The sequence below is a fragment of the Leucoraja erinacea genome, chromosome 15 (genome assembly GCF_028641065.1).
Source record: "Leucoraja erinacea ecotype New England chromosome 15, Leri_hhj_1, whole genome shotgun sequence".
NCBI lineage: Eukaryota > Metazoa > Chordata > Chondrichthyes > Rajiformes > Rajidae > Leucoraja > Leucoraja erinaceus.
Window position 1 is genome coordinate 37,677,916 of NC_073391.1, and position 25,453 is coordinate 37,703,368.

Below are 25,453 nucleotides of genomic sequence, written 5' to 3' on the forward strand. Positions count from 1 at the left end.
CTTTCGTTTGCCCGCCATGAGGTGAAACAGTGGGCGCATGATTCTAGCGGCGGACGGTAGAAGGCCACCATCCCAACTAATTCCTGGGGGCCCCTCATGGTGGCTGGTCGTGGAAACTGGCGCACAGCGTCTAGCTTGGCTAGGAGCGGCACCGCACCATGCAGAGTTAAGTGGTGGCCCAGGAAATCACTTGACGTCACCCCAAAACGGCATTTGGCTAGATTGATGGCCAGCCCATGATCGCTGAGATGCTGGCACAGCTGGCGGAGATGGGTACAATGCTCCTGCCGTGAGTTGCTTGCCACCAAAATGTCATCGAGGTACACAAACACAAAGTCCAGGCCACGGCACACGCAGTCCATAAGCCGCTGAAATGCCTGTTTAGCGTTCTTAAGCCCGAAGGGCATGCGCAGGAACTCGAAAAGGCCGAATGGTGTTATGATGGCCGTCTTGGGCTAGTTGTCACAGTGGATGGGCATTTGATTGTATCCACGCAACAGGTCGACCTTGGAGAACACTGCAGCCCCGGCCAGGTGCGCATTGAAATCTTGAATGTGTGGGACCGGGTACCTGACAGAGATGGTGGCATCATTAAGCCGACGATAGTCTCCGCAAGGGCGCCAGCCACCGTCCGCCTTGGGGACCATATGGAGCGGGGACGCCCATGGGCTGTCTGAGCGGCGCACGATACCCAGCGACTCCATAAGGCGGAACTCCTCCCGAGCTCGACGAAGTTTGTCCGGTGGAAGATGGCGTGCCTGGGCGTGCGGGGGCGGGCCTGTTGTGGGAATGTGATGCTCCACCCGATGTTTCGGGGCGGAGGAGCGATAACTGCGGGTCGAGGATTTCAGGGAAGTCGGTCAGTACCCACGAGAATGTAGCATCTACAGACGACAGGGTTGCCCATGCGGAGGGAAACAGGCTCCAATGTTATAGAGTGCACCAGACGCTGCTGCCTGACATCCACCAGCAGGGAATGTGCGCGTAGGAAGTCCACCCCAAGCAATGGCTGGCAAACGTCAGCAATGACGAATGGCCATGAAAAGCAGCCATCACCGAAGTTAAGGGAGAGCGTGCTCACCCCATATTTGCGGATTGGGCACCCGTTTGCCATGGTGAGGAGGGGCCCGCGTTAGAAATGGACGTACACTTATCTCCGCCCCAGTGTCGACGAGTTTTCTCTGAGATCTTTGGTTTCCTCCCACACTCCAAAGATGTAAAGGTTTGTAGGTTAATTGGCTTGGTATCAATGTAAAATTGTGCCCAGCGTGTGTAGGATGGTGTTAATGTGTGGGGATCGCTGGTCAACGTGGTCTCGGTGGGCCAAAGGGCCTCTTTCTGCGCTGTATCTCTAAATTCAACTAAAATAAATTAAATGGGAATTCTCTAGCCATAGAGTGGTGAATCTTTAGAATTCATTGCCACAGATGGCCGTGGAGGCCGACATTGGGTATTTTAAGAAATTAAGGGAAAGGCAAGGGAATGGAGTTGAGAGGGAAAAATAGACCAGCCAGGATTGAATGGCACAGTAGACTGGATAGGCTGAATGGCTTAATGCTGCTCCAATGTTTTAGTCTTATGGCCCATATGCTATCCTCATCAACATGCCTTGCTGAAAAAGATTCAATCAATTTAGGCAGAACCAGTATTTTGTCAATAAATTCTTGCCAACCATCCTTAATTGTACTTCCATGTGATGATTAGCTTTACCTTCCTTCAAAACGCATTCCTGAGTAATGACAGGCTCCTTAGCCTTTAACTAATCAGTATATCCTTTCTACTATTTTTTAAACAATGCTCCCTTGTTAGATTTCTGCTAGTCCACCAATACTAGGCCTGCCATCAAAACCAATCATCAAATATTGATCAAAGCCGACACACTTTTCCTCCTTGTTTTGTATTTTTTAGAGCATCGTGATGCTTTTTAAAGTTGTTATACCTCTAAATATTACAAATAATGTTATGATTTCCATCTTTCTTCTGAACTTTAATGTCTGTATTACCCCTACCATTTGTGAGTTCAAATACAAAGCAATTATTTGGAATGATACACCTAGCATCTGTCCCCACCTGCTTGCCTTCTTGGTCTCTCCTTTGTTATCTCTTGTTGGCATATTTAGAGTCATAGAGTGATACAGCGTGGAAAACCAGGCCCTTCAGCCCAACTTGCCCACACCGGCCAATATGTCCCATCTACGTACACTAGTCCCACCTGCCTGCATTTGGCCCATATCCCTCCAAACCTGTGCTATCCATGTACCTGTCTGTTTCTTAAATGTTGGGATAGTCCCTGCCTCAACGACCTCCTATGGCAACTTGTTCTGTACACCCACCACCCTTTGTGTAAAAACATTACCCCTCAGATTCCTATAAATTATTTTCCCCTTCATCTTAAACCTATGTCCTCTGGTTAAACCTATATACTCTGGAAAAACAGCTTACATTTCCCTTAATACTTTTCATGAACTAACTTTGCCTTCCAAATTTAAATTTAAAGTCTCTAAATTTTATACTATGAAAATTTGATAACATTTGAGGAAATCAAACAACCAAAACATTTGCTGCCCTTTTCATACCCACCTAAAAGTAAACAAAAATATATATGCAATCAAGCCCATATTGTAATTTTGTTCTTAATTTACCCAAGGCTATGAATTGAAATGGTTAATTCACCATAAGACACAAAGTGCTTGAGTAGCTCAGTGGGTCAGGTAGCAACCCTGGAGATCGTGGATAGGTAACATTTCTGGTTAGGACCCTACAGTTATTTCATTGTTTGATTGACTATTAATCCAGGTATGACCAGGTTAAAATTAAATAATATCAAATTAAATTATTGTTATATTTAATTTTCTATGGCCACATTGATAATTTTGAGCAAAATGAATATATTTGTGGACAATACAAGATTGTTATTTGTATCAGTCAATATAATGTGTGTTCACTCATGTGAAATAGAATTTGATTTGGTTGTAAAATATTTAATTATGCTAAAATAATAACTGAATGAGTGAGTGGAGTGAAAGATCAATGCACTCTGTGACATATGTATGGAGAAACCTTCGTAACATATGTGTAACAAAATCATTCAAGCTTCATCATTCAATCATTGAATCATTGAATCATTCAGGATGTGATATCCTGCTACATCAGAACACAGACTGCTGGAGTAACTCAGTGGGTCAGGCAACATTTCTGAAGTTCATGGATAGGCGATGTTTTGAGTTGGTACTTGAAGAAGGATCCCAACTTGAATATCTGTGCTATCCCCATCATTTGTGAGTTCAAATACAAAGCAAATGTTTGAAATGATACCCATGTCATCTGGCCCCACCTGGCTGTGTCTTCTTGGTTTTTTGATGGGTGAGTTGAGTTGAGTTTAGTTTTTTGTCACGTGTACCGAGGTACAGTGAAGAGCTTTTGTTGCCTGCTACCCAGTCAGTGGAAAGACAAAACATGATTACAATCGAACATCCACAGAGTAAAGATACATGATAAAAGGAACAATGTGAATAACATTTAGAACAAGATAAACCCATTAAAGTCCAATCAAAGGTAAACCGAGGGTCTTCAATGAAATAGATATTAGTTTAGGAGTACTCTCTACTTGTTGGTAGAATGGTTCAGTTGCCTGATAACAGCTATACTCTAGCTTTCTCTAGAGATGCTGCCTGCCCCACTGAGTTACTTCAGCACTTCAAGATTCCAGCATCTGCAATTCCTTGTTTCTCCATATCCTGTTACATCTCGGCCAATTTGCACAGCAAAGTCACATAAACAGTAATATGATGATGAGCCAGATAATCCTTAAATTGTTTGAGGGATTATTATTTGCTTAATCACTGGGCAGTAAAACTTGAAAATGGGTCTAAATGCCCTTCTAAGACTCTGACTGGAAGGTATTTGTACTGAACGCATCTCCCGAGGGGATGGTAGGACTCAGTGGGAGGTGGAAAACTAAACACTCAGAATTGGCATCAGAATTTGCTGTTCGTAAGAGGAACGTAACAGTTATAAAAAAAAATGATTGCTGGGACTGTGGGAAAAGGATGATGACGGATTGGGGAAAGTGGGAATGAAAGCGTGAAAGGGTATTAAGTAATTCATTTGGCAGCATTTATTTTGAAGTGTTAATGAAAATCAGCACAATAATTTCACACTGACTTGGGCAATCCTCTCACAAATTAATCATTGATTGAATGCAGACATTGGAAATTGTGCAAGCTTCCTGCACAACATTCTTCCACATAGATCTGTTCACCAGCTGAAGTGCACACAGCACCACAGGTGCCGAGTACATTCAAAGTGGAATGCACGTAAGTCCTGCACTCTTTAAATGTGTCTCAATGTGGTTCTTCAACTTGTGCCTTCGATCTTTAAATGCATCTCAATGCGGTTCGTCAACTCGTGCCAGCATGCTAAGGGTTGTGCCATATGAATTGTTCATGAACACTTTTAACTCCTTCTATGATCTTGCCAATACTACCCTTAGCAAGAACATGGCAAGTTCTTGCATTGCACCTCCACGACAACGGTTTTTGTCAGTCTCCCTACCTTCTTCCACTACCTGCAACCTCTGGCAACCGCCTGCAACCTCCGGGAACCGCACGGAAACCTTAGGTGGGGTGCAAAGTCTCCAGACGTTTCCGTTCAGGTTTCCTAAGTGGGACAGGGGCATAACTTACCCAACAGCTTAAAAAACACATTTACATATCTGGAATGTTTTCATTTTTTAAGTGATTACTTGAGTTTTATAATAAGTTCCATTGCGTAGACTCATAGAGTGATACAGTATGGAAACAGGCCCTTCAGCTCAACTTGCCCACAGTAGAGCTGTTGGTCAGAGTTTTCCCAGTGTTAGTCCCTGCAAGAAAGTCCAGCGGCACAGTGATGCAGCTTGAATCTGCTGCCTCACGACTCCAGTTTAACTCTGGTTCAATCCTGACCTCTGTTCTGCACCATTTCCGTGAGACTGTATTGGTTTCCCCCAGGTGCTCCGATTTTCTCCCGCATTCCAAAGATGCACTGGTGTTTAGGTGAGTGGTAGAATCTGGGAAGTTTCATGGGATTGTGAGGGGAATAAAATAAATTACCATAAATATGTTTCATATTCAGTGCCAGACCCGGTGTGCTCAATAGACAATAGACAATAGACAATAGGTGCAGGAGTAGTCCATTAGGCCCTTCGAGTCAGCACCGCCATTCAATGTGTGTATGGCTGATCATCCACAATCAGTACCCCATTCCTGCCTTCTCCCCATATCCCCTGACTCCGCTATCTTTAAGAGCTCTGTCTAGCTCTCTCTTGAAAGCATCCAGAGAGCCAGCCTCCACCGCCCTCTGAGGCAGAGAATTCCAGTCTCACAACTCTCTGTGTGAAAAACGTTTTCCCTCAACTACGTTCTAAATGGCTTACCCCTTATTCTTAAACTGTGGCCCCTGGTTCTGGACTCCCCCAACATTGGGAACATGTTTCCTGCCTCTAGCGTGTCCAAACTCTTAATAATCTTATATATTTCAATAAGATTCCCTCTCATCCGTCTGAATTCCAGAATATACAAGCCCAGCCGCTCCATTCTATCAATATATGACAGTCCTGCCATGCCGGGAATTAATCTGGTGAACCTACGCTGCACTCCCTCAATAGCAAGAATGTCCTTCCTCATATTGGGAGACCAAAACAGCACACAATACTCCAGGTGTGGTCTCACTAGGGCCCTGTACAACTGCAGAAGGACCTCTTTGCTCCTATACTCAACTCCTCTTGTTATGGCCAACATGCCATTTGCTTTCTTCACTGCCTTCTATACCTGCATGCTTACTTTCATTGACTGATGAACAAGGACCCCCAGATCCCGTTGTACTTCCCCTTTTCCCAACTTGAGTCCATTTAGCTAATAATCTGCCTTCCTGTTTTTGCCACCAAAGTGGATAACTTCACACTTATCCACATTAAACTGCATCTGCCATGCATCTGCCCACTCACCCAACCTGTCCAAGTCATCATAGCATCCTCTTCACAGTTCACACTACCACCCAGCTTTATGTCATCTGCAAATTTGCTAATGTTACTTTTAATCCCTTCATCTAAATCATTAATGTATATTGTAAATAGCTGCGGTCCCAGCACCGAGTCTTGCGGTACCCCACTAGTCACTGCCTGCCATTCTGAAAGGGACCCGTTAATCCCTACTCTTTGTTTTCTGTCTGCCAACCAATTTTCTAACCATGTCAGCACCCAATACCATCTCCTATGTGGGACCTTATCAAATGTTTTCTGAAAGTCCAGGTACACTACATCTACTGGCTCTCCCTTGTCCATTTTCCTAGTTGCATCAAAAAATTCCAGAAGATTAGTCAAGCATGATTTCCCCTTCATAAATCCATTCTGACTCGGACCGATCCTGCTACTGCTATCCAAATGTGCCACTATTTCATCTTTTATAATTCACTCCAGCATCTTCCCCACCACCGATGTCAGGCTAACTGGTTTATAATTCCGTTTTCTCTCTCCCGCCTTTCTTAAAAAGTGGGATAACATTACCTACCCTCCAATCCACAGGAACTGATCCTGAATCTATAGAACATTGGAAAATTATCACCAATGCGTCTACAATTTCTAGAGCCACTTCCTTAAGTTCCCTGGGATGCAGACCATCAGGCCCTGGGGATTTATGTGCCTTCAGTCCCATCAGTCCACCCAACACCATTTCCTGTCCATTGTGAATTTCCTTCAGTTCCTCCGTCACCCTAGATCCGCTGGCCACTAGTACATCAGGGAGATTGTTTGTGTCCTGCTTAGTGAAGATGGATCTGTTCAACTCGTCTGCCATTTTCTTGTTCCCCAAAATAAATTCACCTTTTGCAGTCTTCAAGGGTTCAACTTTGGTCTTAACTATTTGTTTCCTCTTCACATACCTAAAGAAGCTTTTACTATCCTCCTTTATATTCTTGGCTAGCTTACCTTCGTAACTCATCTTTTCTCCACGTATTGTCTTTTTTGTTATCTGAAGAAACATTTTGTATCCTCGTTTATATTATTGGCTGGTTTACCTTCATATTTCATCTTTTCTCCCCTTATTGCCTTTTTAGTTGCCTTCTGTTGGTTTCTAAAAACTTCCCAATCCTCTATGTTTCTGCTAATCCATCCACCAAGGCCAGAGTGGGTTTTCTGTGCTAGGATTTAAATCCCCCTCCCCCCCCCCCTCTCCGGCCTCTGCAGACCCGCCTTTTGTAGCATGAAATGTAATGCGAAACTGACCTTAGGAAAGTATGAGCCCTCTCGCCCCCTCCACCCTGGCGGATGTCTCTGTGGCTGTTTCCTAAATGTCCCCTAGTGTTTTAATTATCTAAATATTTCCCATATGGGGGTGATTACAGCCCGTGTTATGATCCGCGTTGCTCTGATACTCAGGCTCCTCTCTCATCTCCGCTCGGCGCGACTTCTATCCGTGGAGGAGAGTGGAAGGGACTCGCCCGGGCGCTTCTCCGCACCCTGTCCACACTTTGGTCCACACCAGCACAGCGCTCGCACCGTGCGGGCAGCGGCGCTGAAATCTCTCCGCTGCACGGGGGTTGCCCAAAGAGTTGTTGCTTGTACCTTGATACTTCCTGCCGTAACTCCAGTCTGTAGTGCAATGGATTTTGCAAATTGGAAACAAGACACACACACAAGAACACAAACACGCGGTCGTTTGGGAGCCGCTCGGCCAACGTTGTTGCGGAATGAAATCAACCAGAAGCTGGAAATCCTGATGGTCGGAAAGTGCCGAGCGCTGCTTTCCGCCCGGGCTGCGTTCCGCAGAGGGCGCTGTACGCGCCGAGCCGGGGTAGAGCGAGGCAACTTGAGTTGTAGAGGCAAGAGGGTGGGGGAGAAATGGGGGTTCATTGGGCAAGAGGAAAAAGACGATGCAGAATCCAAGGGAAAAGGCGGCCGGTGTTTGCATAAAGAGAGAAAAATGTGGAAAAAGGAAATAGATAGAGAACATATCTAATCTATATTCTATTTTCTATATCTAATAGATCTAATATAATATATCTAATAGAAAATAGACGGGTGTCAGGGTTTGGGGGGGGGGGGGGGGGGGGGCAGGAGATTAGGGTTTAGAGGGGGAGATTGATCAGCCATGATTGAATGGCGGAGTAGACTTGATGGGCCGAATGGCCTAATTCTGCTCCTATCACTTATGACCTTATATAAAATGTAGCAGATAACAACCCAGACACACAAAGCTGCAGATGCTGGAATCTTGATCAACACACAAAGTGCTAGAGAAACTCAGCGGGTCAGGCAGCATCTGTTGAGAAACTGGGCAGTCTGAGGAATGGTCCCGTCTGATCATCCCTCCACAGATATTTTTTCACACAAAGGGTGGTGGTATATGGAATGAGCTGCCGGAGGAGGTAGTTGAGGCAGGGACTATTGCAACATTTTAGACAGGTACGTGGATAGGATCGATTTAGAGGTATATGGGCCAAACGCAGGCAGGCGGGACTAGTGTGGATGGGGGATGGAGGGCCAAAGGGCCTGTTTCCACACTATGACTATCCAACCTCTAAGAATTAAAGACCTCTCATCTCACCAACTGCAAGCCTAGATGTGGAATAACCACACTGTAAGACTGTGCTGAACGACTATCTACCTCTTTGATGACCCTCGGACTATCCATTATCGGACTTTGCTGGCTTTACCCTGCACTAAACATTATTCCCTTATCATACACTGTAAATGGATCCATTGTAATGTGTAGGAAGGAACTGCAGATGCTGGTTGAAACTGAAGATAGACAGAAAAAGCTGGGTGTAATTCAGTGAGAAAGGCAGCATCTCTGGAGAGAAGGAATGGGTGACATTTAAGGTCGAGACCCTTCTTCAGACGGATCAATTGTAATTATGTATTGTCTTTCTGCTGAGTAGTTAGCACGCAACAAATGCAACAAAAGCTTTTCACTGTACCTCGGTACATATGACAATAAACTAAACTGAAACTGATACTGCCTGGCCTGCTGAGTTCTTCCAATATAGACAAAAGTGCTGGAGAAACTTAGTGGGTACGGCAGCACCTATGGAGCAAAGGAAATAGGCAACGTTTTGGGCTGAAACACTTCTTCAGATTGTAAGGGTGTGTATTTGGATGATAAGTGAGAATATTAGAATGTAATGGATCAACTGATAGTTTGTGGAGAATGAAAGGCAGATCTGGAGCATACAAAGACGATAAATAGATAGATAGATAGCCTTTTATTGTCATTCAGACCGAAATCTGAACGAAATTGCAGCAGTCATACATATAAAGAATGCATTGAAAGAGCAAAATGAGAATATGGAGAATAAAAGGATCAATCTAGATTATCCACCGTAGAAAGAATAATTGGGGTGGGGGAAATGAGAAATTACAGTGGGGAAAATGATAACAGAGGGAATGAAGTGAAGGTAACAAAGAAGGAGAAAAGGAAATGCAGTAAGTGAAAGTGTAACGGGAGAAATGTGGCAACAAAGATGAGATTGAAAAGTGAAAGTAAGTTATCCTCCAAGAAGATGTTCTCCTTTTATCTTCACCTCATTATTTGTTTATTGTCTTGATTCTCTCTTTACACTCATCCTATCGTATCCATTACATTCCCTCTATCTCTTCTCTGTGAGGCAGATAGAAGAGATGGAGAGAATTAAGGGGATACGATAGAATGAGTGGAACGCGAGAATCAAAGCAATAAACAAATTGTGAGGTGAAGGTAAAAGAGGAACATCTTCTTAGAGAATAACGTGCTTCCACTCTGGTATTGTGGGCTACATTTAGCGGAGTGGAACTTGCCTGTAGGGCATTTATCTTTTAATGTGGGCAGCCATTGCATTCAACCTACCACACATGCTTCACAGAGCAAGATCTTCATCCAGTGACAAGACGATCCAGGCCCTGATGCATGGGTATAATGGTCACAGATTACGGGGATGCACAAAGATGCTTCCTGGCATACAGTCGTCCAAGCCTATTCATTAGTTAGGCTTGAATATTGCTTACTAGAACTATTGCTTGACTGCCTTTGGAGTCACAAAGCAATTTTGTTTCGGAAGTGTGAATGTAACAAGGGCGATCAAGGAAATGCAGTGAGTGGAACTGGGAACATGGAAAATTTAGGGAAATAATTTGAAGATAAACAAGCATACTGAGAACATAAAGAGATAATATGAATTAAAGTAAAATTGAGAATGTTACGAATTGGGCATGGGAAAATAAAGCAAGCATATGGGAAATTATGCATGTTTAAAGGAAGTTAAACAAAAGGAAGAATATAATGGCATTAAATGGTTGTAAAGAGAGAGTATAAAATATAGAATAGATGGAATAAAGCAGCACTGCTAATCTCCATTTAAACACCAGAGATTTTTTTTCGATACTGAAATGATGTAATAGATATGAATTAGAATATCTGCATATAATTTTTATACTGAAAATAAATTGATTGATCTAAAACTTGTGTGGAACAGATAAATACCATTAAGGTGGCCGTGAATCAGTTATCCAGCCAAATGAAAACAAACAATAGACACTAGGTGTAGGAGTAGGCCATTCGGCCCTTCGAGACAGCACCGCCATTCAATGTGATCATGGCTGATCATCCACAATCAGTACCCCGTTCCTGCCTTCTCCCCATATCCCCTGATTCCACTATTTTTAAGAGCCCTATCTAGCTCTCCCTCTAGAGCATCCAGAGAACGGCGTCCACCGCCTTCTGAGGCAGAGAATTCCACAGACTCGCAACTTTCTGTGTGAAAACATTTTTCCTCATCTCCATTCTAAATGGCTTACCCCTTATTCTTAAACTGTGCCCCGTGGTTCTGGATTCCCCTAACATCGGGAACATGTTTCCTGCCTCTAGCGTGTCTAAACCCTTAATAATCTTATATGTTTCAATAAGATCCCCTCTCATCCTTCTAAATTCCAGAGTGTACAAGCCCAGCCACTCCATTCTATCAACATATGACAATCCCGCCATCCCGGGAATTAACCGTGTGAACCTACGCTGTACTCCCGCAATAGCAAGAATGTCCTTTCTCAAATTGGGAGACCAAAACTGTTCACAATACTCCTAGTGTGGTCTCAGTGGGGCTCTGTACAACTGCTGCAAAGGACCTCTTTGCTCCTATACTCCTCCTCTTGTTATGAAGGCCAACATGCCACATTGTCAGATGTTTTGGGGGTCCCCTTTATTTGGGTCACAATCCCATGATTGGAAACTGCTGCAGTAAAGGAAGAATACAAAAAGAAAAGGTGGGAACGAGATGAATCACATAAGTATAAGCAGAGCCTAATAATAAAACACCGAAGATGAAGGTAGAACACAGATAAAGTGAAAGGGGGATTTCAGAGACACTGAACATGAAAAGACATAAAATAAAAGACTAGCAACTTAACATTCCAGTGTGTGCAATCTTCAGGCAAGTCACGGGAATGTAAGAGGAGGTGGCATTCAATATTAATCAAAGATTTTATTAGTTTAGTTTAGAGATACAACATGGAAACAGGTTATTCGGCCCATCATTAATAACTAATTCACTCTAGTTCTATGTTATCCCACTTTTCCATTCATTCCCTACAAACTAATTGGAGACCAATTAATCTACAAACCCCCATATCTTTGGGATGTGGGAGGAAAACGGAGCACCCGAAGGAAACCCGCATGGTCATTAGGAGAATGTGCAAACTCCACACAGACAGCACCTGAGGTTAGGATCGAACCCAGATCTCTGGTGCTGTGAGGCAGAAGCTCTACCAGTTGCATCACTGTGCCACCTTGATTGTTTTAGAATGTTGAGATACAGCATGGAAACAGGCCCTATGGCCTACTGAGTCCAAGCCGGCCATTCATTACTCATTCACTCATTAACCTACAAACCTGCACATCTTTAGAATGTGGGAGGAAACTGGAGCACCCAGAGGAAACCCAGGTAGTCAAGGGAAGAATGTGCAGACTCCGCACAGACAGAACATGCAGTCAGGATCGAACTCGGGTCTCTGACATTGTGAGGCAGCAGCTCTACCAGCTGCACCACCATGGTGCCCTAGCAGTACTGCAGTAAGGAGGATGGATGTCCTTGAAATTAGGCCACATGTGTGCAGCTTAGAAATAAGGGAACAATAACTATGCTGGGGTTGTACTGAGGCCTCCAATTTGTCAATAGGAGATACTGTATGTAGGCAATTCAGAGAGAGGAGTAAACTTTTAAGGTAACAATGGCAGCACAGTGGCACAGCGGAAGAGTTGCTGCCTTACAGCGCCAGAGATCCGGGTTTGATCCTGACTACGGGTGCTTGTATGTACGGAGTTTGTACATTCTCCCAGTGACATGCGTAGATTTTCTCCAATATCTCTGGTTACCTCCCATACTCCAAAGATGTGCAGGTTTGTCGGCTAACTGGCTTTATATAATTGTAAATTGACAATAGTGTGTGTAGGATAGTGTTAGTGTGGGGGAATTGTTGGTCGGCACAGACTCAGTGGGCCAAAGGGCATGTTTCCACACTACATCTCTAAACTTAAATAAACTAAAATAAACTAAATTAAACAATGGGAGAGGAATTCTGTTTTCTTAGTATTAGCAGGGATCGCCTTTGCATTAAAGGTTTAGGAGAAATTTTAAAGCTTTTTGAGCCAATATTGGCAGCACAGTGGTACAGTTGGTGCAGCTGGTGCTGCTGCCTCAAATCGCCAGAGACCCAGGTTCGATCCTGAGCTCGGGTGCTGCAAGTGTGGAGTTTGTATGTTCTCCCTGTGATCACGTGAGTTTCCTCCATGGGTAGTCTGGTTTTCTCCCACACCCCAAAGACGTGTGGATTTGCAAGTTAATTGGCCTCTGTTAATTGGCCCTAGTGTGCAGGTGAGGGGATGTGTTAGTGGGATAACATAGAACAAGGGTAAACGGGTGATTGATGGTCGGTGTGGACTCAGGATCCTCAGGAGGATTTAATATTTCAATCCTAAATTTTTCAATCTATGTAGATAGTTACATAAATAAACAGAGAATGCAGCCAGGCAAGTGGAGGGCATGTCAATGGCGGTGCATTTTGGCGATAAGACCAAAACTCTGTAAGTTTTAAAGTTGTAATAGAGAGGTTTTAGGATCAATTAGAAATTAATGCAGAAATTAATTAAGCAAATTCGGTGAATTTCAGTGTGAAATGACTGGACCAGGTAAAAGTAGACGAGGATAAGCTACTTGCAAGTAAGGATTCATATGATCCATATGAATCCTTATGAATTCTATGAATCATATGATTCATATGATATGATTCAAACATGAAATAGTGAGAGTTCAGGGCCACCATGTTCCTATAAGAGTGAATGGAAAAACCAACAAGTCCAAGCAACGCTAGATGTCAAGAAACATTAAGGGTTAGATAAAGGTATAAAAGGTAGTTTATGCACCTTTAAAAATTGTAAACCAAATAGGCTATTCGGGAGTATAGAATGTTTAAGGAGGATGTAGATGAAGTCTTAAGTGAATAATTCTCATCTGCATTCAATATGTAAAAGGACATTGTTATTGGAGACATCATGAATGGTTGGTGTAGTTTAGAACAATTTACCATGAGAAGCTATGATGTATCTTCATGGGATTAAAAGTAGGTGGTCCCCAGGGCCTGACGAGGTCTCTCCAAGGCTGCTATGGGAAGCAAGGAAGGAGATTGCTGAGGCTCTGAGAGAAATTGTCACATCTTCTCTGACCATTGAACAGCTGCCAAATGACCAGAGGACAACAAAAGTGTTACCTTTAATAGAAAAGGGCAGCAGGAACAAGCCAGGTAATTAAGGCTTAAGAAGGAACTGCAGATGCTGGAAAATCGAAGGTACACAAAAATGCTGGAGAAACTCAGCGGGTGCAGCAGCATCTATGGAGCGAAGGAAATAGGCAATGTTTCGGGCCGAAACCCCTCTTCAGAGAATGTTTAAGGAGGATGTAGATGAAGTCTTAAGTGAATAATTCTCGTCTGCATTCAATATCAAAAAGGACATTGTTATTGGAGACATCATGAATGATTGGTGTGGTTTAGAACAAATTACCATGAGAATCTATGATGTATCTTCATGGGCTTAAAAGTAGGTGGGTCTGAAGAAGGGTTTCGGCCCGAAACGTTGCCTATTTCCTTCGCTCCATAGATGCTGCTGCACCCGCTGAGTTTCTCCAGCATTTTTGGGTACCAGGTAATTAAGGCTGAAGGGTCTAGCATCAGTGAAAAGGAAATGATTTGAACAAAATATGAGGGATAGTTTAATTGTGCACTTGGAGTGGCAGGGTTTGACCAGCAGTAGATGGGTTTTGCATAAGCGAGATCTAGTCTTATTGATTTGATTACAGTTTTCAAAGAGGTGACTTAGTGCCCGATTGAACATAGTGCAGTTTATGTGATTTTTGATAAACATAGAATATAGAATAGTACAGCCCTTCAGCCCGCAATGTCTGTGCTGAACATGTGCCAATTAAACTAATCTCCTCTGCCTGCACGTGATCTATATCCCTCCATTCCCTGCATATATATGTGCCTATCTAAAATATTCTGAAATGCCCCCAGCATATCTGCTCCATCACCACCCTTGCCAGCGCATTCCAGGCATCCGACACTCTATGTAAAAAACTTCTCCCCCACATGTCCTTTAAACTTTGCCCCTCTCACCTTTGACACCCTTACTAATCAAGAACCTGTCATTCTCAGCTTACCCAAAGACTAGTCATCCACAGCTGTCTGTGGCAATGAATTCAACAGATTCACCATCCCATGATTAAAGAAATTCTTCCTCCTCTCCTTTCTAAAGGTACGTCCTTTTATTCTGAAGCTCTGGTCATAGACTCTCCCACCAGTGGGAAATCGTCTCCACATCATCTCTGTCCAGGCCTGTCATTGTCTGGTAAGTTTCAATGAGATCCCTCTCTCAACCTTCTAAACTCCAGCGAGTACAGGCTCAGAGGCATCAAACTCTCATCATACATTAACCCAATCACCCCAGGGATTATTCTCGTAAACCTACTCTGGACCTTCTCCAATGCTAACACACCGTAACTCAGCTATGAGGCCCAATACTGCTCACAATACTCCAAATGCAGTCTGGCCATTACCTTACAAAGCCTCAGCTTTACATCCATGCTTTTATATTCTAGCCCTCTTTATATGAATGTTAACATTGCATTTGCCTTCCTTACTACTGATTCAACCTGCAAATTAATCTTTTGGGAATCCTGCACCAGCACTTCCAAGTCCCTTTGCACCTCCAAGTTCTGAATCCTCTCCCCATTTAGAAAATAGATAATTCCAAGGCATTTATAAATATAAAACATTTATAAGCAAATGATTTGTAAAATATAAAATAATATTTAAAATAACATTAATTAAATATCAACTAAACATGTAACTACTTAAAAACATTAAGTTCATGCGAAATGACTATAATAAAATATGTTTCCATTTGTTTCTTAATCAGCAGCTCTGTAATCCCCACAGGAATCAGTGGAATGTCGAATCATGCGCCTGATGATGGATCTAAGAGATAATATCCAAACTTAGTGCTGGGAAATCGCAGCAAGACTGGTCTCTGCAACTGAACTACCTTCCATATCTGTAACAGAGTCTTGGATTTCTGGATGTGACATGCATGGTAATCTGGAACATGCTATCATTTTACATGTCTGATCTGTTCAGAACCCCATTCATTGGCCAGCATGAAACAAGAGTACCAGGAAGTGAAAGTGTGCATCAAGATTAAAGTCAACATATGGATTACAGCTTGACCCACCACCATTTCAAGTCATCGGAAAAGTGAAGGAAGATGTCATCAGCAGCATTATCACGCAGCCTTTACTCGCTGTGAGATGTTCATTGCTGTTCATTGATGCTCAGATTTGGATTTCACTCAGACCACTCAACTCTAGATCTCAATACGGTTTTGTTCCCAACATTAACCAGATTACAGAGCTGTGGTGAGAGTGAAGCCAAGATCATGACTGAGTGTGGAATCAAGGAGCTTCAGTAAAAAGGAGGCCAATGTGTATCAAAAAGACAATACTCCAATGGTTGAACGAAGCACATAGACAGATGGATGTAGTTGGTGGAGTCCAATTATCCCAAATGCAGGGCACAGTTTATAGAGTTCCTCTGTACTGTATTCTAGGCACACAGATTAGATTGGGTGTCAAGGGTAATGGGGAGAAGGCTGGAAACAGGATTAGGTGGCAGAGATCCACCATGATGATCGAATGACGGAGTTCGATGGGCCGAATGGCCTAATTCTACTCCTTTAACGTGGACTTGTGAACATAGAACTGATTCATCAGTGACTTTCCCTTCCATCACAACATCACAGGTGTAACGTTCACTGGTGACTACACAACATTCAATTCCATTGATATCTTCTCAGCAAATGAAGTAGTTCACAAAGACATTCATCCCATGACAACCAACATGAATTGTTTGTGTATGTAAGAAGAACTGGACAGGTTTCAGGCATACAATGATGTGACAAGTAACAATTGTGTTATAAAGGAGGTTTAGTTTAGTTTAGTTTAGTTTAGAAATACAGCGCAGAAACAGGCCCTTTGGCCTGCCGGGAAAACTCACGCAGTTCACGGGGAGAATGTACAAACTACGATCAAACAAGCACCTACAGTTAGAATCTAACCCGGGTCTCTGGCGCTGTAAGGCAGCAACTCTACTGCTGTGTCACCGTGCTACCTGGGCAGGGCAAGGTTTTTCTACAGAGGGTGGTGAGTGTCTGGAACATGCTGCCAGGGATGGTGAGTGAGGTTGATACAATAGTGACATATTTTGGATAGGCACATGGATACTGATGAAATGGAGGAATATAGATTACATACAGGCAGATAACAGTTGGTATGGGCATCATGTTCAGCATATATATTGTGGGCTGAAGGACCTGTTCTTGTGCCATACTTGTCTATGTTTTATCTTCTAAATGAATGTCCAACGATCTACTCTCGACATTCAGCAGAATTATCTTCTCCCAATCCACACTGTCAATGTTGTGGCAGGTTACCATTGATTAAAATTTCAACTGGACTACCATGTAAATACAATTTCAACAAGATCAGGTCAAAGCCTTAGTATTCCTCCACCAGGCATCACCCTATGATAACACAAAACCTTTCCATTATATATAGACAAGGCACAAGTCAGGAGAATGATGGTGGAAATTCTCTCCTTACAGCAGGCCAATCCTGTCCCAATGCATTCAGGAAACTCGATACCACTAGGGAAAGGAATCTGTTCCAGCACCAACCAAACCAACCTTCTAGTCTCGGCACGGACTAGAAGGGCCGAGATGGCCTGTTTCCTTGCTGTAAATTGTTATATGGTTATAAACCACAATAAACATCAATTGTCTTTATCATTGTGTGCCATCTACACAGCACACAGTGATATTTGCATTGGTTATTCTGACAGCACGCGTGGATAAGGACTTCAACCACATGCGCCACCATCCTGACCTGGAAATATATTGCCACGTCTAAATCCTGGAACTCCTTAACAACAGATACTGTGGGAGCGCTTCCATCAGGAGTGCAATGGTCCAAGAAGGTGGCTCGCCGTTACCTTTTCATGAGCAAATCAAGGAGAAATATTGCTGGGAATACTCAGCAAGTCAGGCAGCATCTGTGGATAGAGAAATAATAACGTTTGAAGTCAATGAGAGGACATTCATATTTCCAGTACTTTTGTGGTTTCCCAAGGGTAATTATCTATGGGTAATGTCTCTGGTCTTAGCAATGGAGACATGCCCCCCACCCACCCCACAATGAATACGTGAAGAGGTGTGTGACAGAAAATAGAGGAAAAGTATAAAGCAGATTCAGAGTGTGAGATACAGAGAGTGGGACGAACATGCCCAAGATCAATTAAGAGTCTGGAAAGGTTTACTGAGTTGGATGATCAGCCATGATCATATTGAATGGCGGTGCAGGCTCAAAGGGCCAAATGGCCTACTCCTGCACCAATTTTCTATGTTTCTATGTTTAGACGCAAATGTATCATTAAACTGGACTAATACGCTGCGCTTTAAGAGAGTTGGTGTCTCAGTCCTGTTCACAAAGTGATTACTTTTTTTTTTTCAAACCCATAAACTTGTTCAATAAATTATCAGTTTCAAAGATCAAAGCTGATGTACATGTTTTTTGGGGTTTTTTTTTTCAGTGGCGTGGGATGAAAGGCAAAAGGGTCAGCCTGCGATTGGATGGGAACAACATTTTGATTCACAGGTCCTCAATGAGAAAGTGTGGTCCCTGCGTATGAGAGCCGACAGAGTCCAACCCAGCCATGTTTTCTAATGACCTCCAATCAGTCCAAGTCTTTGAATCTCGATGGTGCCATTCGCATTTTCCTATCATTAAGTAGTGAATAAACCTTCACTCTGATACAAGTAATTGGAATCCAAACTCAGCTTTTACTCCGCTTTTTTCTGAACCGCCTAAGGTGCCTTCGGAGTGTCTGACAGCTGCATAATGGTGCAAATGAAGTGTCCAATTCCCAGCACAAGAAATGTTTCACAATGGCAACTCACCAACACACACCTACACACTTGCAAGTATTCTCTCCGCACACACACACACACACACACACACACACACACATATATAATATGTATGCAAGAATACAACAAGGACAGGCCGTGGGAGTCGGGAGAAATTAGGACAATCGTACATCGAAAGTTGAGTATAGACACACAACCGTGAAGTAACTCAGCGGGACAGGCAGCGTCCCCGGAGAGAAGGAATGGGTGACGTTTCGGGTCGAGACCCCTTTCGTAAGTTCAGCGTTGGATCGGAAGTGCATGCGGTGGATATTTGAGAAAGAGTACTGGGACAGGATGCAAGGGGAGTGTGAGTGGCTGTGTGTGAGCTGACAAGTGAGAGGGTCCGAATGAGCCAGATACAGTATAGACTAAATGTGTATGTGAGAGAGAGCGAGTGAGAGAGAGAGAGAGAGAGAGGGGGGGGGGGGGGGGGGGGGGGCAGAGGGGACTGAAAGAGTTAGAGGACCGTGAATGAAGATTTCCCCCCCAAAAATTAGGAATTGCGCTTTGAAAACGGACCGTTCACATTGGTTGGCGAGAAGGGATGGGTGACGTTTCGGGTCGAGCCCCTTCTTCAGACCCGTAGCGTCACCCATTCCTTCTCTCCAGAGATGCTGCCAGTCCCGCTGCGTTACTCCAGCATGTTGTGTCTAATCTTCGGGTTAAACCAGCATCTGCAGTTCCTTCCTACACAAGTTCACATTGTTTCCCGCGTTTTGCATTGTTTCTGCGGCGGTGTGTGACATTTTGGATGTTGCATCCCAGACGACTGTGCCTCCTCAAACACAATTGTTTCCGGAACATCCGATTTTTCTGGGAAGCAGTTAATGCTGACTCAGCCATATGTGCTTCTCACTTGCAACATTTTTTTGTTGTTGCGGGGGTCTGCATTAGAAGCAGACGGAGCGATGTGATGGAGCGGCTGTTCGCAGAGCCTTTGCCGCTTTTCCTTTCAAGCGCTTATGTGGATTGGGAGAGAAAGCCGAGACCAGTGGCCCTGCGAAAATATCCCCTGTGCAGTGAAAACTGTGGAACATTTTGAAACCTGAATTGCTGAAAGCGAAAAAGCTTCACTTGATGCTTACTCCCCCGCAGCCCCAAAACCAATGTTTATAAACCAAAAGGGGAGGGAGGGAGGGGGGCAGAGTCTGTGGAATGGAACCACTACAAAATCAATAAACAGCGTCCCCAATGGAGTAACGGCGTGTATGAGATGTAGATATATTATTATTCTTTTCTCTCTTTAAATAACCTCTGGTTAGCTATCTGCGGCTGGCTGCTGGCTGCTGGCTGCTTGCTGTACGGCGCTCTCTGTGGTCTCTCGTTCCTTCCACTTGTCGGCTTCCCTGTGTTGTGTCTCGCAGTCACCAGCGTGGCTTCTTTGAGATCTTTCCGTGACTTGTTCTCCGGAATCCGATGCCAAATATGGTGGAGGGGAGGGCGTGGGCGTCGCTCGGCCTGCCTCCTCCCGCCGGATCCTCTCGCCTTACATGGACAGTCAAAGGCAACCGGAATCCCTCGATCGCTGGGGGTTCCAGGGAGCAGAGCGGGCGGCAGCGCCAAAGCGTGCAATTGGCAACGTTTGCACCACCTAGCCTGGGATGGAGGGGAGTGGGGGGGAGGAAGGGGTGGGGTGGGGGGGTTGGGGTTGCTCCAAGGCGCTGGGCTGTGCCCAGGAGATTGCTTGCTAGCCCGGGCCGTGGGGAGAGGGAGAGCCGCCTGCTAACAAACCCGCCTTTTCCGCCCACCGCGTCACCAAATCGTAGTCCTTTTCTTCTCTCGTCCTTATATGGTCTCTTACGTCATGGGGCATTCGGTGACTCTGGATAAATAGTAAATGAAGCCCGAGAGAGAGAGACTGAAGCACAGAGAGAGTGAGAGACAAGTGGCAGGGACTAGCAGCAGCTCAAGAGGGCTAAACATTAATAAAAGGGGAGGTAAGAACCCTGTCACCTCCTCAGCCTCTCCGAATGCAGGGCAAGCCCACACTGACACCAGCACGCCTTCATCATTGACACTAAACCAGAACTGGAAGTGAGAGGAGAAAAGTTTGGGTTTTTTCAATATTTTCACTCGAGACCCGGCCAATGCAAATGATGACTGCCAAAACGCTGGAGAAGATCCCGCTGTCGCTCGGGGGACTGTTCCATCAACTGCCCGACAACATGTTCCCCGTGGAGGACATCAACGGCTTGCCCGCCTCAGTCACTATCTACCCTAACCCGGAAATGACACCGTACGAGCAGATGTCCTCAGGTAAGCGACTTTGCACCTACCTACCTACCTGCCTGTACACCATTGCGCCACTTGCACCGGGGCTTCTCACCGCCGCTCTCACTGCCCGCCGCTGCCGCTGCCGCTGCCGCTCGCAAACCCCACGCAGGGACCTCTTCACTCCTCGCCCCAAGCGACAACACTCTGTGTAGTAGCGTAGCGGCGGTCGGAAGATACACTTTCCCTCTCATTCATTCTGTTCGCGGGCAGCCAGCAGCGACGATTATTAAAACGCGTGAACCTAGAGATGAAAATAGAATAAATATGCCACTGTTTTATAACAAAAAAAAAGTTAAAGACCGTGAAGGCACGATGAACCGTAGATGCTGTAATCTTTAGTTAAAAAAAAACACACAAAGTGCTGGAGTAACTCCGCGGGACACCCGTGGAAAAAATGGACAGGCGATATTTCGCATCGGGACCCTTCTTCTGACCCGCTGAGTTACTCCAGCACATTGTGTTTTACTCCCCGGTCAGTAGATCGTGGTGGGTGGAATTGTTCAAAGTCTCTTCGCTAGAGTAGAGGCGATTGTTTAGTCTGACGCCCAGCTTGTGGTGTGTTGTTGACTTGCCCGGAGTATTTCCAGGGGGTTTTGTGTCTCAGGTGCGCCTTTTTTACGGACCGTGTCCTGATTCACACCCCCCCCCCCCCCCCCCCCCCCGTTTGCAGTTAGTTACTCGTCCAAACCTGTCTGAAACTCTGCCATGTATCTATCCTTCGGGACACCGACCAACTCATCTCATTTACTTTTCAGATGGAATACTCAACGTGGACATGAACGGCGACAAGAGACCCGTCGATTTACCGTATCATAGCGGCTACCATCTACCCTCTGCTCACCGCTCCCAGACTCTAGGCTACACGGGGAAGTTTTCCATTGAATCTCAATGCGCCAGTGGCAATTGGAGTTCTGAAGGCATCATCGTGAGCGCCGGGATCTTCGGGATCCCCGCGTCGTCCTCTCCCTCGTCGTCCTCTTCCGCGTCCACGGCTTCTCCAAACCCCCTCCCCAGCTCCCTCAGTTGTACCATGGCGCAGAGCCAGAACGAGATGGAGCACATGTACTCGCCGCCACCTCCGTACACCTGCGGGGAGATGTATCAGGACCCGACTCCTTTCTACAGCACCCCAGCCAGCAGCCTCGGCTACCCTCCTCCCCCCTCCTATCCTTCGCCGAAATCCATGGTGGACAGCACTTTATTCCCCATCCTGCCGGACTACAGCAGCATCTTCCAACCTCAGCACCCGCACCGGGATATGCACCCGGGCACAGAGCGCAAGCCTTTCTCCTGCCCGGTGGACCCAGGTAGGATGGCACCACCTCTGACTCCCCTCTCCACCATCAGAAACTTTACCTTGGGTAACCCGGCAGGAGAGGGCTCCAGGCTGCCCAGCGCTTACGGCGGACACAACTTACCTCTCCGGCCCATCAGGCTCAGGAAATACCCAAACCGACCCAGCAAGACCCCGGTCCACGAGAGACCTTACCCGTGCCCGGCCGAAGGCTGCGACCGCCGGTTCTCCCGCTCTGACGAGCTGACCCGGCACATCCGCATCCACACCGGCCACAAACCTTTCCAGTGCCGCATCTGCATGAGGAACTTCAGCCGGAGCGACCACCTCACCACCCACATCCGCACCCACACCGGCGAGAAGCCTTTCTCTTGCGACTTCTGCGGCAGGAAGTTCGCCAGGAGCGACGAGAGGAAGAGGCACACCAAGATCCACTTGAGGCAGAAGGAGAAGAAACTCGCCAGCGAGAGGGCGGCCGGTTCCACGGTGGCGACCCTTTGCAGCAGCGGGAGCACCCCCTTGCCCATCTGTCCGCCCAGGACACTGTAAACTGGGAAAAACACACACACACCCGCAGTAAAATGACACGACTGCACCCACAGGCTAACAACCTCGGGGGCGCAGGGCAGAGTATTTATGGCAGGTTGCACCCGGGTTTCCGACAGCAGCATGATTCTGTTTTGCTCCTTCCTCCGACGTCGTCTCAAGGAACCCGAGCCCCTCTCTCCCTCTGAAGATCTTTGGGGAAAGCACGCTGTCTTCTTAAATGTGTTCCCTTGACAACTTTTTGAAAAGAGAGAAAAAACATGTATTTTGCAGTGCATGGTCTGTGATTTCGCTCAACGGCCAAGTTAGGCAGCAAAGTCTCTCACCTGTACTTCACCGTCTGCGGTTCGGCGGGACCAGCCCTTTCTCCAGAGACATTTCTTAGACGCATCCAGTTGTGAAACGGTTGAAAGCAATCGCAGACGGAGGGAACTGGGTTGAGGCGGCGAATGTGTTATTGCGGGGGAAACATGTACATGGTGGGGGGGAAACGGAGGGGGGGGGGGGGGGGGAGATGTGGAAAGAGCAGCGAATGTTAGTCTGAGGAAACTAACTTCGGCACTTTTATTTTCATTCGTCACTAATACTTTCAACAAGAAAAAAAAAGCTAAGCATGATAACCGATATAAAAGCTCTCTAATCAGATAAAACAAGATAACCAGAAACAGGCTTCCTTTTGCTGAAGTCTTAATGTTTAATACGATGTGTACAGCAAACAATTCATGTTTTAATTCTTTCCAGGGAAAATTTCCAGGAAAATTCTGGTCCAGGGAAAGCCCAAATGGGATGAGAGAATTTAGACCTGATCAGAGATTTACTGAGAGGCAACTTTATCCTGTGTTAGTTTAAATCGCAAGTGGATGTTTTGTACTTTCACATTTAAACACTGCATGATGAGATTTTTTGGTGCCTTGTTTATTGTGGACGATTCTATATGTCTGCATGTAAATACCCGGCCTTAAAAGACTGAGCACGGCGACCGTCAAATCGCCAATAACCCCCACAAGCTGGCGAAACGGTCCAATTCCTGCCAATTAATTTGGAAATTTTTTAGAAAATATTTTTGTACGTGTTTTGTGCTAATATTTCCCAAGTGTTTTACATTTTGTAGCAAAGCTCTGGTTGTAAAGAGTGTGAATAATTCTTATGTTGCTGATGCTGACCTGTCAATGGTTTAATGTATTGGTGTGAAACCACTAACTAGGTGAACAATGGACTTCTCAGTCCTTTAAAAATGTATTGTTATATTGATGTAAATATAATTTTACAAATTAAGTAGATTGTGCGTGTGTGTGTGTGTGTTTATAAACTGCGTTCATCTTTTTTTCACATATCAGATTGTTGTGATCTGAAATGTACTCTCTGAAGGAATATGGAACAGAATTTAATACTGACTTTGAAAGAGAATTGAGTACGAGAAAAATAAAAGAGGGAAGCAATTGTTCCAAACGGTCTGTAGAGGTACGACTAGACAATTTCCACCTCCTACGGAGGGCCTTTATAGCCCCAAGAATCAGCGAGGGTCTTGAATTCGCGGGGTTTACATAATTCTGAGGCAAGTGCGCGCCAAGCTAACTGCCGCAACAAACCAAGGCCATTATTCGATATGGCGCGTTGTAGGAGTCACTGGGACGCATAGTATTGCATAGCATAGTATTCTTTGAACGCCACGAGAGAAAAGTGTGGTGAATAAAAATGCAGAGAGTCGTGTATTCCTTAATGTGCAGTTAATGGTGCCTCTTCCCAATGTACCTCCCGTACAAGTAACTTAGAATCTAATTTATCTGGAAAAGTAAGAAATGAGCATAACAAGGGTAGTAGATACAAAATGCTGGGGTAACTCAGCGGGCAGGCAGCACCTCTGGAGAGAAGGAATGGGTGAGTTTTTGGGTCGAGACCCTTAACGAGGGCATTTTTTTTTACCTTCTAAATGAAAGCCAAGAACGGCTGTTGCTTTAGGTGGCTCAGGATTTCTATCGAACTGCAAATGTCATTCACCATTAATAAATTGAACAATGGATCTGTGAAGCGGGAAACACAGCAATGACAACAGGCATTCAACACTTCTCTCTGGATTCTGGACGTTTTGCAATGGTATGTGTGCGTTGGACACAGTGAATATAAATCTCCTGCTCCCCAGATCCATCACTTAATATCTGGGCATTCAATCAAATTGCTACATCCATCTAAAGATGATCGCTGATCGAAAACAAATTATAAAAACAGGTTGCTGCAGAAACTCAGCGGGTCAGGCAGTACCTGTCGAGGCAGGTGGACAGTGGACGCGGTGTCTCGATCGAAACGTCAATTATCCCTCTGCCTCCACAGATGCTGCCTGGCCCACTGAGTTCCTGCAGCTAGTTTATTATTTTATGCCCCGGATTCCAACACCTAAGGGCTATTGTGTCACCGAAAATAAATCACGCTTCACCTGTAATGGAAAAATAATTTCTACATATAGAAAAATAATAATCGAGCTGGTCGCTTCAGGTGTCGAACGTGAATTGGTTCTGGATAATAAAATAAATCTGCGAGGCGAGCTGGGCACACGGGACTCTGCCACTAGGGGGAGTGACACGTGTATTGGGAGGTGGGATCCGAGTTGATGATGTTGGAGTTTGGTTGGGGGAAGGGGGTTGGTGTTGGGGCATGGGGTGTACTCCAGGGTTGTTTGTGTCGGGAAGTGGGGACGCGAGGTGGCCTTTGGGGAGAGAGGTGGGGACCTGATGGGATGTTTGGGAGAGGAATGGGCACCTAAGATGGT

The 25,453-nt window shown here is 45.2% G+C and overlaps 1 protein-coding gene across 1 annotated transcript; it reads left to right on the plus strand.

Moving 5' to 3' along the window:
• The first annotated feature begins 20,412 nt into the window (after positions 1–20,412).
• Positions 20,413–23,151, plus strand: egr2b (early growth response 2b). Its single transcript, XM_055647193.1, has 2 exons — positions 20,413–20,831; positions 21,605–23,151. Exons 1-2 carry the CDS (start codon positions 20,663–20,665, stop codon positions 22,690–22,692), a joined length of 1,257 nt encoding a protein of 418 aa, XP_055503168.1. The 5' UTR covers positions 20,413–20,662; the 3' UTR covers positions 22,693–23,151.
• Positions 23,152–25,453: the final 2,302 nt, after the last annotated feature.

Coding starts and splice junctions, on each gene's coding strand:
- egr2b (XM_055647193.1), top strand. CDS start 20,663: ATGCAAATGATGACTGCCAAAACGCTGGAGAAGATCCCGCTGTCGCTC. Junction 20,832..21,604: donor GTACGAGCAGATGTCCTCAG/GTAAGCGACTTT, acceptor TTTACTTTTCAG/ATGGAATACTCAACGTGGAC.